We start from the raw sequence: 17,788 nt of genomic DNA, 5'->3' as shown, positions 1-17,788 counted from the left end.
TAGTAGGATATCTTTCGAGAATTGAGTCAGTGTCAGTATGTAGTAAATCTTGTATCTTATGATTGAGGACAACTCTAGCATTTCCTTTATCCGCCAGGAGAATGATGATGATGATGCCTTGATTATTCTTTAGTTGTTTAATAGTCCACGATCCTCGTGCATGCCAATATTGAATGGCAGAGGTGTGGCAGTCTCATAAGTTGTAGCTTAAATTACTATTAATACGAACAGGGTTTAGGATTATTTCTTTTGACTTCAAAATTTTTCTTTCCATCTCATCATAACAACAGTAAAGATTGTTAGACTTTTCCCAGAGTACTGGATGTGGGAGGTCCTCCTCTTTCAAATTTGCTGAAAACAGGACATGGCTGGATAAGGCACCCGCTCAAGTTCTTTTGTAATTGATGTCTCTTTGGTGTTCTTCAATATGGAGTTCGATTGACTTTTCCGTCTGTCCAAAGTAAGGTTTGCCACATTTGCAAAAAAATTTGATATTTGAGACCGTTATGATTAGTCTTTGGTCAACTGAGAAGGGAACATAGCTTAGTCAGTGTCGTGAAGAAGGTCCGAATGTTAAATTTTCTTAAGATTTTGCTAATTTTGGAGAGAGAGAGGGCTGATGTAAGGAATAAAAATGCTGCTCTTAGAAACTGCAGTATCTTCATTACGGCATATGGGAAGATTGAAAAGGAGTTTGTTGATCGTTTTCTTTGAATAGCCTTTTAACTGAAATGTGCTTTGAAGATTATTAAGTTTGTTGCTAAGATCCTATTCATATGAAAGAAGTGAGCGAGCCTGGTGTCCAAGAGTAGATATGATGCTGAATTAATATATATATATATATTAATTATATATATATTATATTATATTATATAATTATATTATATATATATATATATATATATTAATGAATTTGTAATAAGTTGCCTGCTCAATATGGAAGGGACATGATATACAGTTGAGTTCCTGCCCAGATGTTTAACATGTTCAAGACACAAACCAACATTTGACTTGCTATTTAACTGCAGAGTTAAATAGTAAGTCAAATGTTAATATTGTAATTTTAATTTATAAGTCATTTTAACATTAAGCAGATGCTTGTGTGCTGCATTGTGCCTTTCATTTAGTCTCCAATAAGTTCAATATTGGATCATGTCTTTTTTTGCGGTGGGGTGGGAGAGATTGAAGCATAATAAATAGTTATATCTGATCAGCTTATCTTATGAAAGTAGTTCCTCAACATATATTCATATTTATTGTTAATATAGGCAGCACTAGATATCCTTTGTCCTTTAAGAACTATTATCCTGAAATTCTCTCAGCTGATCTATATTTGCACAGTTCAGAATTAAAGAAAATATTTATATATTATCTGTCAATTTTTAGACCCTGTTATTTAATGTTAGCGAAAGACTTATTGCTCATACAAAAGCTGAGCACTGGAGACAATTGATATTAATCTTAAATTGATTCAATATGGTATGTGTGGTTTCATACATTATTTGTGCAGTCGAACTTTTAGACTACTATAATATATTCATATAAATACATGAAGCAATATATTTTATTTTGCATATGAAGTTTCAGACTTTGGCTTCTGTGTTCTTAAGCTCATAGCTTGAAAGAAGTTGAAATTAATGTGTGTGCCTAATTTCACATAACAAAATAATAATAATAATCAAATTGGATACAGAGACTTTTGAACAAGTTGCAAAACTAGTCAGTTTCATTATCTTTATATTTATGACCAAAATAAAACGAAGTTTATTTTATTTTATAATAATAAAAATTTTTATATAGGTGACACAGAAGGTGTTACAGTTCGAAGTTTTTATGAGTCAACAGAAGTAGTCATGACCAACTTGACACCAGAAATTATCACAGCATATATTCACACAGGAGAGCCAATGTAAGTATAAATTTTCATTTGAAATGAAAATATATAAAAATTATGTTTATTAACATCTACAAGCAGTGCTCTTAAAAATGCTCTCAATGTGATAACATAGCTCATATGATGAACCCTTAGAAAAAAAATCAAGACCTTTTTAAATAAATGATCATAGCATTTTGATAGCACTTATGCAAATTAACTTTAAAAAAAAAGTAAATGTTTCCAGTTTTGCTAATAATAAACACTTGCATGTTATGTTAGATATTCCTGTATCCTGTTCAAAAGCTGATATACACAAATTAGAAAGAAGGATAACCTAGAAATCCTACTAAAATTAGTTTCCTTAGTAATTTTAGGATCTAATGGAAGTCTCTTTTCTATGTCTTAAAACTGTTAGTCCTATTAGTTTATATACAGTACAGAATAAAAGGATTGCCTTAAGGGTTAAAGCTAGATAATCTTTAAGCAATCTTTCTATTCATTAAGAAATATTGAATACACTGATCTGTAAAGAATTCAGAAAGCCAAGTAAGGTTTCTGACCCAATGGGTACACAGCATGGTACACTTTTCCATGCTGTGTACCCATCCAGTTATGTAGATGCCTGGCAAATGAGAATTCGCTGCAATTTTGAGCTTAGCCAAGTAAGCTGTCTTTTATATTGGCTGAAACTGTATATGTTATAACTGAGTAGGATAATGGTGGAGTGGAGTCTAGGAGAATGATGGTGACTAGTGGAGTACCTCAGGGTTCAGTACTAGGGCCATTACTTTTTAACTTGTGTATCAATGAGATAGGGAAAGATTTAAGAGGGGATTGTTATTATTATTATATGGACACTGCCATGGAGTCCGAAGACTCATAGTGGGAGACCCAATCCATCATACTTCTCCTTGAACTCATTAACAGAGAAAGCACTCACAACTGACTCTGGCAACCCATTCCACTCATTCACCACTCTCCAAGCAAAAAATCTACTCCTCATATCTCTACTAACCACACCTTCATTCAACTTCCAGGGATGATCCCTTGTTCTGGTCCCTCTAGTCAAGTGCTGAAACATTTCTCCTACATCTATCCTATAAAACCCTTTAAGCAACTTATATGTTTCTATCATATCCCCCTCTTTTTCTGTTATCGATCAACTTCTGCAATCCACACACACACGCACCTTCAATCTATCCTCATAGGGAACATTCCACAGGGCACTCATCATCTTGGTCACTCGTCTCTGAATCTTCTCCACCACTTCCTCGTCCCCTAGAAACCCAGGGGACCAGACTTGAGCACAGTATTATAAAGACTTGATATGTCCATGTCTGGACATATCAAGTCCTTATAAAGATGAATAACAACTTCCTTATCTCTACTTGTTAATGTGTTCTTCAATATTCAATATTCCATTTCGAAATTTGCCTAAATCACTCCACTGGAAAGTGACTCTCATTCAAGAAGTTTATCTTCATGTTTGGTGTTGAATGCTACTTCTGCTAGATACTAGCACACTACCTGAATAATTTGCCTTAATCTTGTTTAAAAGGATCTCACCTGATTTCATAGTTTTAATTGGTTTTCATGTTCATTTCTTTGATTTCATTAGTTTTAATAACATCAGTTTTACTGACATGGTGTTTGCTAATGTCATTTCTTTTCCACAGATAATTCCTACCTACAATTCTGCTGAGGTTGTTCTAGTAGCTAACTTTTTATTGTTTACCCTGATTTCTTTATAAAAAAACAGCAGGAGACATAAATGGGCAATGCTCCAGCTAACATGATATCCAATTATACTGCACTATTATTATTATTTTATGGCATTTCCATTTTGGCTTAAACCAAAATACAAAATGATGGTACAACATGACAAAATTTCATGCCAGCTGGGGCATCGCTCGGTTAAACAAGGCCCCTGTTGTTTTCGCCAGGGAACCAGGGAGAACAGCGAAAAGTCAGCTACTGGAACAAATCTGAAAACACACCCCAACTCAACATCATCAGAGTTAAAGATCAGTACTATCAACATAAGAAGCCTGAATGGCAAAGAAATGGAGCTAGCTGAGGAATTAGATAAGTACCAGATCGACATAATAGAGGTGACTGAAACAAAAAAGACAAAAACTGGTGAGATCTTTCTGAGCAATAAATACAAAATGTTATATTCAGGCAATGACAATCAAGGAAAAGAAAGAGTAGCCATAGTAATCAACACAAAATACGAGGCTAATCTTCTTGAATGGCAGGCTGTCTCAAGTAGAGTGATGTGGGCAAATATGAGAATGGGGAACTGGACAATGAGACTTATTTGTGCCTATGGTCCCACAGAAGGTTCTACTAAGGTGGAGGAATTTTTTGAGTCTTTAGAGAAAGCAACTGACACAATGAAAAAGGAAAAGTTGTTTCTTGTTGGGGATCTAAATAGCAGAGTAGGAAATGATTGTCAGACATACAAAAATATTCGGGGGAAAATTTGGAGAAAAGAGCAAAGCTAATAATAATGGCAAATACCTGTTGGATTTCTGCTCAGGACATGGATTGGTTATTACTAACACCATGTTCCAACATGAAAATGTGCACAAATTCACATTGAGAGAAGAGGCAAGGAATAAGAAAAGTCTCATTGACTATGTTATTGTTGATAGTGATGTTTTTTCCCTTGTGCAGGACACCAGACTGTACAGAGGATTTGAAATTGGAAGTGATCATTATTTAGTCTTGAACAGGATAAAATTGAATTTCATATTGAAAAAAATGACATGTAAGAAAGTTTTAAAGTGAATAAAAGTTGAGCAGCTCTCAGATGTGAACTGTAGACTAAAATACACAAATAGTATTGAAGAAAAAATGAAAGAGTTTGAGAACAGGAACCAAACCTTGGAGATTCAGTGGCAAGCCTTGAAGAAAACCCTGATTGCTTCTGCCAGAGAGGCATGTGGTGAGGTTGTCTGCAAGGATAGAAAAATTAGAACTCCATGGTGGACACAGGAAGTTAAAGAGACAGTGACATATCAAAAGTTCCTGGCAAATAAGTCAGCTTTTGCTCTTAGAGAATACAGAGACCAATGTAAGAAAGCTAAACACTTTGTAAAATTAGCTAAACAAAAGTCATGGGAGGAACTTTGGCAAGGACACAGAAAATAAATATCAAGAAGGTGGTAAGATATTCTGGAGGTTGTTGAAGAAGCTTAGAAATGGAGGAAAGAGTGCTGTAAAAAGAGTTAAAGATGATAAAGGTGACGTGAAAACGGGAGAAAAAGATATCCTTGAAGTACGGAGTAATTACTTCGAAAAATTGCTAAATGAAACAATCAGTGATGGCACAATGGTAAAAGACACTGACCAGGTATGATATCAGGAATACATATCCATTCTTGAAGTAGAAAAAGCCATCAAAAGCCTGAAATGTGGAAAGGCAGCTGGAGTAGATGATATTTGACCAGAAATGCTCAGTATTATTATTATTACTACATGACACCTCCAGGGCTCCATAGACATGACACCTCCATAGACTCATCGAGGGAAGGCACTTGCTCTACAACTGCCTCCACCACTCAATCCACCCACTACAACAAACCGCAACCACACCAGCGCCATCTACCACCTACCACCACCACTAGTATTGTTACAGAAAATCACAAACATCCATGCCCATGGCAGGATTCGAAACTGCTGTCTTTTGGCTGGCGAGCGGATACTCTAACCACTCGGCCAAATGGCTGCACTACATAGTTTAGCAGGCTAGGACAGAGGGACGAATTCCAGATGATTGAAGTTGAGCTCTCATAGTACCCATATATAAAAACGGAGATAAAACTGAATGTGAGAATTACGTAGGTATTTCTCTACTGAATGGTCCTGGTAAGATTTATGCAAGTATACTTGAGAAGGATTATGGAGGGGAAGCTTGGTGAAGAACAAGCTGGTTTAGGCCAAATAGAGGCTGTCAAGATCAGATTTTCACTTTATGACAAATAGTTGAGAAATCATGGGAATATAACAAAGGTCTGTATTTAAGTTTTGTCGATCTGGAAAAGGCATATGACAAGGTGCCAAGAGTAAAGCTATTCAAAACACTACAGCTGTATGGTATCAATAGGGCATTATATCAAGATACTTAGTGAGTTGTAAGTCAGCAGTTAGAATTGAAAGAAGTACAGGAAGATGGTTTAATGTTAAATCTGGTGTGAGACAAGGATGTACATTGCCCCCTCTGTTATTCATTATCTATATGGATCACATTATGAAGGAAAGTGGTATTAAATCTGATATCAAAATTGGAGATGTTAATGTCAGCTCTTTGCTTTATGCGAATGATGTTATACTTCTAAATAAATCCACTACAAGTCTGCAAGATTCCCTGACTAAATTTGAATAACTGTTGTAATAGATATCATATGAAGGTCAGCAATAACAAGCCAAAGACGATGCAAATAGGCAGAAGCACTGAAAATCTCTTTTGCATTGTCAATGGAGAACCTTAGAACAAGTAAAAACATTTCAGCTACTTAGGCACAATTTTTAGTGAAGATGGTAAATTAAATATGGAAATAGACAACAGAATCAACAAAGCTAGTATGGTAGGAAGTCAACTGAATAAATTTATATGGAATAAGAGAGAAATTAGTCAAAACACTAAATTAGCTTTATACAAGACAGTGTTCAAACCAGTTTTAACTTATGGATCTGACAGCTGGGTTAGAAATAAAACACTTGACCAAAGACTGGAGACTTCAGATATGAGAGTCCTGAGAAAGATTAGAGGCATAAATGGATGGCATCAATGGCAATATCATATTAAAAATGAGGATATTAGGATGCTAACTTGACATTGTTAGCATCCAGGAATGTGTTAGCAGAGCTAATCTCAGATGGTCACTTAAACAGAATGTGGGAGGAAAGATTAGCAAGATTAGATTAAAGTTTCCCCATGAAGTATACACTTGTTGGGGAAACTTTAAAGGAAGTAGAGGAGATGAGAGATCTAGGCCTGATGTGGACAAGGACCTGAAATTCAGGGGCCACACTGCACAATTTGTAAAGACGTCACATCGGATAATGGCAATGATGCAGAGGACCCTGACATACAGAAATATAGAAGTTATGATGCCATTATATAAGGCCTTGATCAGGCCTCATATGGATTATTAATCATAACATGATTATTATGTTAAGCACAGATTTGGTTACCAGGTTTTCATGGTGACAAGGATATGTTGGAAAGGGTTCAGAGAAGGTTCACAAAGGTGGTCAGTGGTCTTTGGAATGTGGAATATGAGGACAGATTGAGAGAATGTAAGTTCCAAAGCCTCCTGAATAGGAGGGGGTGATTGAGACATATAAACTAGTCAAGGGTTGTTATCAGGTTGTCATGGAACAAATTTTTCATAGAATGGGAGAGGGGGGGGTAGAACAAGAGACTATTGCTGGAAATTGTATGAGGATGTAAGCAGAAGAGTGAGGAGCAGGTACTTTTCAGGGAGAGTGGTTGGTGAGTGGAATGCATTGCCTGAGTGTGTTGTGAATGTAGACACATCGAAACAGTTGAAAGCATGGTTGGATGAGCAGTGTGTGTACTCCCACAACGAGTCTCTGACACTCCATGGAGGTCAGATGTTAATAAGAATAATAATGATCCAAATGGATGATGAATAACAGAGGAAATAATGTTCACTCTTGTCTCATACATAATTTTAATAATCACCTTCCTGTACATCCTTCACTCCTAACTGCTGCTTTATAACTCAAATATAGATATTGCATAATATAATGTCCCAAAATACAATTGTAGTATTTTGAACAACTTCTCTCTTGGCATCTTGTTATATGCTCAAGATCTACAAAACTCAAATACAAATTCTTATTATATTCCCTTGATTTCTCAGCTATTTGTATTTGTCTTAGAGTGAAAATCTGATCCTGACAACCTCTGGCCTGAACCCAGCTTGTTTTTTAAAGCTTTCCTTCCATAATTATTTTTCTTAGCATCTTCCCGGGTATGCTTACATAAAATGATACTTAGAACACTCATGAAGGAAATTCTTCTGGAATTTGACCTTGTGACCCATCTGAATTATGCAGTTTAGGCACTAGAAAAACCTCCATATTTGATCTCCTTCTATTTGTTCAAGGTGTTTAGGAATGCTTTTAGTGAAGCAGCGATCTTCCAGATTTGGAATGATAGACACAAGATATACCTTGAATTGATATCCCAATAATAGTCCAAGGTGCAGTCCTAATCTAACTTATCCCATTCTATGTAAGGTACCTAGATTCTACTTTTCACACAACTTTTATGATTATGTTAAGCATAAAATATCTTTTAAAAACATTCTTTTAAGTATTTTTATGGTATATAGTAATTAATTTGATGAAATCCAAAATATTATTGAGAAAACTGCAGTTAAAATAGCTGAAGTTTTCTTAGTACTTCAGTTGATTTCAAAATACTCTTTGGTTTGGAAAGATTCAAGTTCTAACTCCATCTACAATGTGATAACCTTTATAAGAGATGTTCATCTGAGGTGAGTTAACATTCAATACAAGATGGCAGGTTTTTTCCACCCTCACAGAAACATAGATTTTTCATCCCTCAGAACGTACAGATAGATCAGATAATAAAAATACCAAGCTATGTTGATAGGAATAATTGCATTCTCATAGTATTAAGGCTTATAGGAGAGCCTCCGTAGCTCAGTTTGTATAGACGAAGTCCTTTGGTTGGAAAGACCTGGGATCGATTCCCATCCATGATGTAAAGAACTTTATCTGTTCTCTTTTGACTAAAGGTGAATCAGCCAGTTTCATATGGAGGTAGGGGATTTTTTCACCCAGAAACTCAGTTGTTGTTGTTGTTTTTTTTGTCTCCCAGAACTGGCAAACCAGCCCTGTGAACACACATGAATTTACAGCCATGACTACTTATGACAATATGTGGAAGAGAGAGGGTCCTCACCACATGTCGTAATGCCTATATTTAACCATGAGTCACATCATGGTAGTCAACCTCCTAGATAGGAGATGGCACTTGAATGGGATGGGAGGCTTACAGGAAGCTAGGTTATTTGACTGACAGGCCATTGAGTCTAACAGAAGTAAAGAAAGATGAAGATCAGTTACAATACTATATGGAAATTAAGATGACTGCAAAATTGTTTCATAGGCTAAGACTAACAGCCTATTGTTAAACTTATTTAATTTTTTACAGGGATAAAGCTGGAGCTTATGGAATTCAAGGACTTGGAGGAACTTTAATTGAAGCGATTCATGGAGATTACTTCAATGTTATGGGATTTCCATTGCACAGATTTTGTAAAGAATTACATGATTTGTATAGTGATGATGTGTAATGTATCTGAAATAAATGTTCTTAGTATTGAATCAATGCTTTTGTAAAATGTACATATTCACTCTAAATATTTAATCACGTTAGTCCCCTGCTATAAATTTACAAAATCTGTTAGCTCTTAATTTTTAATGAACAAAACAAAATATCTATTGGATTACACATGTTTTTAAACTAATGATAATATTGTATCATTACCAGTTTTTAGGAGCTAGCTATGAAATATGGCTTTATGCATTAGTGGTGGGGAAAAAAGTATGTCATAGCTCTAAAACAAAATCCTCTCTCTCTTCACTAGAGGAGACAGGGAGAGAGAGAAGAGAAATCTCATTAACAACCCTACTCTTGATAACTTGTTTCACTCTATTGCATATCAGACACACACCTGCTTTCTGTTAGATATTTCAGACTAACATTTTTGGTATAATGAACATTGTTCATTATACCAAAAATATTTTTTGGAGTAAGATGGAGTCTTGAATCGAGAGAGAATAAGTAAAATGATATTAGGAACCATTAACTTCAAAGTCAAGTTCTGTTACTTGTTGATTATATTATTATTGACCATATTTTAAAAACGAAAAGGATAGCTGTTGAGATTTTTATCCAAAAAATATAAAGTCCAAATATTGAATATAAAACTGATGTGAAATATAATCTTAAAAATAAGAGGTACCTTACAGCAGAAGAAAACCTGGCAAAGAACCTATAGTTGCTTCCAACTGCCGTCCTATTGCCTTGTTAAGCATCTGCCTGAAACTATTGGAAAGAATGATAAACAACAGAATTTCTCCGAGCACACATAATAGAACTCCTCAGGAACAGGCTGGCTTCAAATCTGACAGAAGTTATTGTGACCAAGTAACAGCCTTCATAGAGAATGGTTTTGAAATAACAATTGAAAACAACAGCGGTATTCGTGGACCTCTCTGCTGTCTATGACACAGTGTGGAGAGAGGGTCTTATTTCAAAATTCTTAGAAACTATCCCATCACCAAAACTAGCCAACCTAATTAATCAAATGCTAGCAGACAGATGGATACAACTATCTCTCAATGAATCCAAAAGTAAATTCTTTAAGATTAAAAATGGCCTACCTCAGAGGCCAGTTCTCGCTCCATTGCTTTTTAACTTATATATTAGTGACATCACGGAGATTCATGTATGCTGATGATTTTGCCATTGCAACTCAACATTCTACATTCCAAAAACTGAAGATCTGGCTGTACTTGATAAATATTTTATACGATGGTGATTACAACCTAACCTGAACAAAACTGAAGTCCCATCTTTTCATTTAAGTAATATCCAGGCCAACTATATCCCAAAAGTTTACTTCAGAAATAACCTGGCGAAATATAATAATCATCCAAAATACTTAGGAGTTACTCTAGACAGAAGTTTGACATTTAAATATCATCTAGAAAATATTGCTGGAAAATTAAAAACTCACAATAATATAATGCATAAACTTGCTGGTACTTCTTGGGGTGCTGATACCAACACACTGCGTACTACTGCACTGTCTTTGGTCTATTCTACAGCAGAGTACTGTGCTCCTGTGTGGCTGAACAGTGCACACGCTTCTTTAGTCAATGTCCTGCTGAATCAAACTATGAGGATAATCTCTGGTGCTCTAAGATCTACTCCTGGCTACTGGCTCCCAACTCTCAGTAATATAACCCCTCCCTCACTTCACAGGACCCAAGCCTTAAGCAAATTATGGACAAAAATAATTGGAAACAGTTTCTTGCCTATCCACCAAGACATTTCCTTCCATACCTCACAAAGGTTGAAATCCAGGCACCCTGCTTGGAGGAGTGCAATACAAATGAACAACCAGAGCTTCGACCTATGCGCATCATGGGGAGAGAGAGAGTATTGGCTTCAACATACCTCCAATCTTCAAATTCTCATTTCAAATCCAACATATCATTTGGAGGGCTTCGATCTCCCTAGAGATGTATGGACCACTTTAAATCGGATCAGAACAGGACATGGGAGATGTAAGCATCTCTTACATAAATGGAACTGGTCCGATACTCCAAACTGTGAGTGCAGAAGTGGGATCCAGACTATCCATCACATTGTACTTGAGTGCCCTATCTGCTCATTCTCAGGCACTAAAGAGGACTTTTTTAAACTGACCCCAGAATCCCTGAAATGGATCTGGGATTTAAGGATTAAGCTCTGATTCCTGACTCTGAATTTTTTAATGTTTAATCATTTCAACCTATTGTACCCCTTTTATTATGATTTTTAAAATTGTTTTTATGTTGTTTTATGTAATATGTATGTAATATCTGAGACGTGTACATCATACGCTAAATAAATAAATAACAGCAGAAGTCAGTGATAGAGACATGAGAAGATATTGAGATCAGCAGAAGAACAAAAATTAACATGTTAATCATGAAGCTACAACAAAACAAAACATTTAAACAGATTTGATTGTTTCATCAATAGACTTGATTGCTTGGATTTGAGTATGAGGAAATGTTACAGAACATCCAGAGGTGAGTGACCAGAATGGTAACTAGTTTGTGGGTATCTCCCTGCAAGGAAAAATTGGAGTCTTGTAATTTACAAAGTTGAGCGATTGACAGACAAGAGAAGATATGATAGAAACATAAGTGAATAAAGAGGTTTTATGGAATAGATTTTATTTAATTCCCACCCATAATAGATTAAACCTATATTACATTAGTACTGTTGATGGACTAAGGATTTTTTCAAGCTATGTCTCCAATAGGTGGGATAGTAGACTTGCACCGGGCAGTGAAGTTCATCTCCCATGTTAAGACAGTTTCAAACATCCATGCCCACAGCCTATTGGTTGAAAGGTGAATGTGTCAATCACTTAGCCAACCTGGCTAGCAATGCAGAAGAAATTTCTCATTTCATAACAGGATGCAAGAGAACAAGGGTGTAAGAACTAGGTTTTTTTGGCTCAAAGAGTGGTGAATGAATGGAATTGGTTACCAGAAGCAGTTAAGATTTTTCTCGGAGAATGAGTTTAACAAGGCATAATACACACAATAAGGGAAAGAAAGATTATAAATTACTAATTTTAGAACAAGGAAAATCAAAATGAATAGAAAGCAACAGCAATCTAAAAGGACTGAGAGGGAAGTTGACTATAAGACAAAATAAATTAATAGCATTTAAAGATGAAAAAATGGGATAAAGAGTAAGAAGAGATCTTGAGAAAAATAGGAATTTTCTGTGCCAAATATCATGACTCCCAAAACTGAGACCAGAAGCAGTTTGTTTCTTATCATGATGAGAGGAAACTTTATATGGATTTTTTTCACTTAAAGTTTAGTTAGCATTCTTATACAGATGTAGCAATAATTTTTTCCCTGGAAACTCAGTTTTTTCATATTGTGCATGTGCAAATCAGCCAGATAACACACACACACACACAATAAACAGAGAAAAATACACACATGGACAAAGAAATTAGCGCACCTGGAAGAAAACATGGTACAACGGCGAAACTAACAAATAGCTAGAGTGCGGGGGTGGTATGCAAATGAACCAAGTTTGGTGCGATTGTGCATGCCCACATACCCTGCGGTGGCGCTGCAAGCACGAACCAGCAGCCTTATAAAGCCGGCGTGTAGCCGATTAAAGCGAAAAGCACCGGCTGGGTAGATGCCAGAGACGTCGATTTAAGCAACTTACGGACTTTGACAGAGGCATGATCATCAGCCTGAAAACCGGAGGGTGGTCGGCATGCACATGAACGATTCTGACCATACCGTCCGACACAGTGTTGGGAGCTGTGGACACGTTCCTGCACTGCCACACAGTCGGATCAGGAGGACAAACGCTAGAGAGGATTGACGGATCATGTGACAAGCACAGAGGGATCCCACTGTGATCTGGTTCACTATACAGGCAGATGTAGGGGCTCCTGTGTGTGTCCATGAACCATTTCCCGACACCTCGCAGAGGCGAATCTACGATCCCAGCACTCCTTACATGTGCTCCCATTAACACCGCAACATCGCCGACTCCGTTTACAGTGGTGCCAGGTGAGAGCGATGTGGAACGCCACAGACTGGTGACGTGTGGTCTTCAGCGATGAGTGCCGCTTCGTCTTTGGGACAGATAATCGTGTCCAGGTGTGGAGGACCCCTGGTCAAGGACACAATTCTGACCTCGCTATCGAGCACCACACCTCCCACACTGCATGCATTATGGTCTGGGGAGCCATAGCCTATGAGAGCCGATCACCCCTCGTAGTGGTACGTGCCGCATTGACGGGGCAGCAGTATGTGGACGACATCCTACGGCCCCACATTCTCCCATTCCTGGCTGGGATACCAGGAGCGCTATACTAGCAGGATAATGCCCATCTGCACATGGCTCGGGTTTCCCAGGCTTGCCTACGTCATGTACAGACACTTCCATGGCCTTCCTGCTCCCCGGACTTGTCCTCCTATCGAGCATGTTTGGGAGCAGCTGAAACGCCAGCTCCCACCGTGCCGCAATATCCGGGATTTGGAGCACAGCATCCAACACGTGTGGGCCAGTCTGCTGCAGGACAACATCAGGCATCTGTTCGCCACCGTGCCGGACCGTATTGCAGCATGTAACGCTACACGAGACAGTACAACATGCTATTGATGATGACCGGATTGGGTACCACAGATCCCTTTGTAATTGTCCTTCAGCTCTGTTTTTGCCATCATGTGCATCACTCACCTGTATCATTACACCAATAAAATTTCAGTTGAATCCTATGCTTCCTTCTTGGTGTGCTAATTTCTTTGTCCGTGTGTGTACTATTATTAAGCAGTAAATGGTAGTGGTGGATTTTGGTGTGTTATTAGCAGACAATAGATGACATAGTGGATTATGTAGTGTGTAGAGTGCCTTCCTGCAACAAGTCCTTCGATTCCATAGAGGTATCATGTAACAATAATAATAAAACACAATTTTAATATTTTTAAAAAGGGAGATAGAGAAGATATAAAAAATTACCACCTAAGTAGTCTTCTTTCACAAAATATAAACAGAAATCATTATCAATAGAATACAAAACATTTCGCCACCTTCCACTTAGGCAGGATTCAGAAAACAATACAGCAAGTTATTGAAAAGATAAATGATTATCCAAAGAGCTTAGGCCTAGCCTTCATTGATTTTTAGAAGCCCTAAAAAATTGGGGAATTGAAAAACAAAACAACAACAAAAAAGCATATTTGTCAGATACATGAAAATAAAAATTCAGCTGCATCTATAAAATTAGGAATAAACAAAATTCTTAAATTGTTGAAAAAGGTTGAAACTGGTCTGTGTAGTGGCCCTTTTCATAATGTTTTTGTATTACTGCATACTTCACATGCAAACTTTGTTCGCTTACATTTTGGTTATGAATTAAACAAGAATATATTTTTGGGTCAAATATAATTTATTCTGTAACTTAGTGGAAAAACTTTCAACTTATAAAATACAAGAAGATACCATGTAACCTAAACTATTCATTGCAGTCTTAGAAGAAATATTTAAAAATCTGGAATGAAAAAATAGAAGTATTATAGTAAATGGTATTATAGTTGCTGTCTAAATAGTTACATTTGTTTGTTTAGGCAGCAACTCATCTTCAAAAGCTGCACAAACAAAAGGCTTTTTCTACCAGTGGGCAGAAAATGATGGTGAATAACAGATGAATGGAGGTGACCATATTATATCATCAGAAGAGCAAATAGAATATTTGATAGTATTGTATAACAGTTTATTATTATTATTACAAGATGCCTCCAAGGAGTCAAAGGACTTATTGAGGGAGGATATCTACTCTACAACTCTCCGTCTCCACCACTCAATCCGCAAACTACATCATCTATACCAATGCCATCTACTGCCCACCACCAAAAGTATTTTCACAGGCAATCATAAACATCCATGCTCATGACAGGATTCGAACCCACAACCTTTTGGCTGGAGAGTGGATACACTAACCACTCGGCCAACCAGGCATCTCCATTCACCTGTTATTCATCATCATTTTCTGCCCATTCTTAGAAAAAGCCTTTTGTTTTTGCAGCTTTTTGAAGATGGGTTGCTGTCTAAACAAACAAATGTCATTATCAGCAACTGTTGGTGAATTAGCTCTTCCCCATGTAGTTTTAATCAACTATATTTGTATATTTGCAGTTTTTAGGCATTGAAAATTCTTAAAATTTCTTTGAAGTTCTCAGCATGTGGGTGGAGGGGTATCTGTTATGAACTATATTATGGATATCCATATGTATTGTTTTTTTTTAATAACAATTTGTATTTTTTTATTTTTCGTTTGCAGAGTGTGGTTATTAGATTTTTTTTTTTTATGTGACTCACCCACTCATGAAAGCCTCCAGTATGCTAATACTGTGAGTGGACTAAGGCATTTTTTTCTATATTTATTATTATTATTTTTAGTTAGTTATTTTATTTTTTTTTACAGTTTTGGAAACCCTGCTCTATTTTTTTTTTCTATTTTATTATTATTATTTTTTATTTATTTATTTACTTTTTTTTTACAGTTTGGAAACCCTGCTCTAGAGACCAGACATGAACCTTTTTTTTAAGCTACTTTAGGCCACCAACAAGCAGAGCTCACTGGGCAATGAAATTCATCTCCTACCTAAAGTCAACGCAAGCATCCTTGCCTATGACAAGATTCAAACCCAGCCTGTTGTCTGGAGGGCAGATATGCTAACTACTGAACCAATCAGGCTGGCATGTGTAATATGGCAAATATTTCTTTTATTTTTTACTTTTTTCTTGTTTATCTTTAGGTTTCATTTAGAGGCACTCTCATGGGTCAGGGATAAGTAGACAGTCTTGGTCCATGAGGTACACTTATTGCCATAACATCTGACCTTCCCGAATGTTGACTTGACAATCACAAATAATGGATCATTATGATCCATTATTATTTGTAATTTTACAGCTTACCTGAAAGCTGAATCTCTGTCTGACAACAGAAAAGTTGAAAAATCAGTCATTATGATGTGTGTTATTACTGATTATCTGGATATCGAATTTCCATCCATCCAATGTTGGAAACTCAATGCAGTTGCTTTGATTATCTGAATGTCAAACTCACAATTCTAACACAAATATTGTACAACATATTGTATTTCAACTAGTAACATTTGAAATCATCCTTTATACAGTTAGGTTTTATATTTGAAACATGTTCCATTAGTGGAACATGTTTCAAATTTCCATTTTTCCATATTTTTAACAGTGTCTGTGAAAGCAGATATTTGATACAAAATCAACTGTTGAACCCACACTATTTCAGACAATAAATATAGTGTTAGGATTAGGGATCGCAAGATGGTGCCACTTGTCAGTCATCTCTTCACTCCATGACATTTAAAATTAGTGACAGTCTTGGACCAATCTCTGATTGACTACCAGCGGAGATTGAAGTTCACCCTCAGTCTCCAAAAGTTAGAGCTAAAATGAACTCACCTACTCTCCGTAGGGAAATAAAAGGCTAATGCCTTTTATTCCCCTATAGATGGGAATAAAAGCAGAGTAACATTCTAGCATGCAAATTCTTAGTAACCAACAGAAATTAATCTACCAGTAATAGTTCTGCACACAGTGCAAATTATCGTCATCATCAGTGTCCTGATATGTACCCATAAGTTGCATACAGGCTACTATGATGGTACTACATAATTAAGTTTAGATTGTTACTAATCTCACATCAACAATTTTCCTCCAAATTAGACTATTACTTCTCAGTACTCCAATATTGTGGTATCTAATATTTCAGTCTTCTATGGCACTTCTGACTGAATCAATCAATCTAGATCTTGGTCTTTCTCTGGATCGTTTTCCTACCATCTTAGCCAAAAAAAAAAAAAAAAAAAAAAAAAACCACTTGATTTTCTAACCTTTCCTCTCCACTTTTGTTTAAGTGACCATACCACCATACATTACTCCTGTTTATATGTTCTGGTGTGACTGTATGGAAATGCCTTTTTGCTTCTATAGTGCTAGACTGGAGGAAGAGCCTCTTACATTTGATTCTGGTCGCCATGTAAAAGATCTTTATTTTTAATATGATACTGCCACTGATGCCACCTGTTCATTCCCTCAATATTTCTTAGAACTCTCATAACTGTGGTCTCTAATCTTTGATCAAGTGCTTTATTTCTAAACCAACTCTCAAATCTATAACGTAAAACAGGTTTGAACACTGACTTGTATTTTGCTGGTTTAGTGTTTTGAATAATTTCTCTCTTGACACAAAATTTATATTCATTCAGCTTGTCAGTTGAATGAATATAAATTTATTCAGCTGACTCCCCACCATACTATTTTTGCTAATTTCTATCTATTTCAAAATTTAATTTGCCATCTTCACTAAAAACTGTGCCTAAATAGTTGAAGTATTTTACTTGTTCTACCTATAGAAGAAATAAAATATTTTCTCCATTGAGAATGTGCTGAAGTTTTCGGTATTCAAGCTTATTTTCATAGTTTTGGTCTTTTTATTGCTGATTTTCATACCAAATTGAAACAATTGAACAAGCTGGCTT

General features: G+C 36.3%; 1 protein-coding gene across 8 annotated transcripts in view; it reads left to right on the top strand.

Annotated features, from left to right (window-relative positions):
• The window catches only part of LOC150105780 (putative bifunctional dTTP/UTP pyrophosphatase/methyltransferase protein), a 90,215-nt gene extending 80,947 nt beyond the window's left edge, over window positions 1-9,268 (top strand). For all 8 annotated transcript variants that reach the window (XM_090393582.1, XM_090393580.1, XM_090393578.1 and 5 more), the window contains exons 6-7: window positions 1,801-1,909; window positions 9,096-9,268. In XM_090393582.1, the coding sequence (XP_090249708.1) occupies window positions 1,801-1,909; window positions 9,096-9,237 (251 nt within the window). In that variant the 3' untranslated portion in view covers window positions 9,238-9,268. The remainder of the gene's footprint in view (window positions 1-1,800; window positions 1,910-9,095) is intronic.
• The last annotated feature ends 8,520 nt before the right edge of the window (window positions 9,269-17,788 follow it).

This window comes from Typopeltis vanoorti, chromosome 6 (genome assembly GCF_054136105.1).
Source record: "Typopeltis vanoorti isolate ZY-2024b chromosome 6, IOZ_Tvanoo_1.0, whole genome shotgun sequence".
NCBI lineage: Eukaryota > Metazoa > Arthropoda > Arachnida > Uropygi > Thelyphonidae > Typopeltis > Typopeltis vanoorti.
Note: the sequence above shows the minus strand (reverse complement) of the source record. Positions and strands in the feature narration are given on the sequence as shown.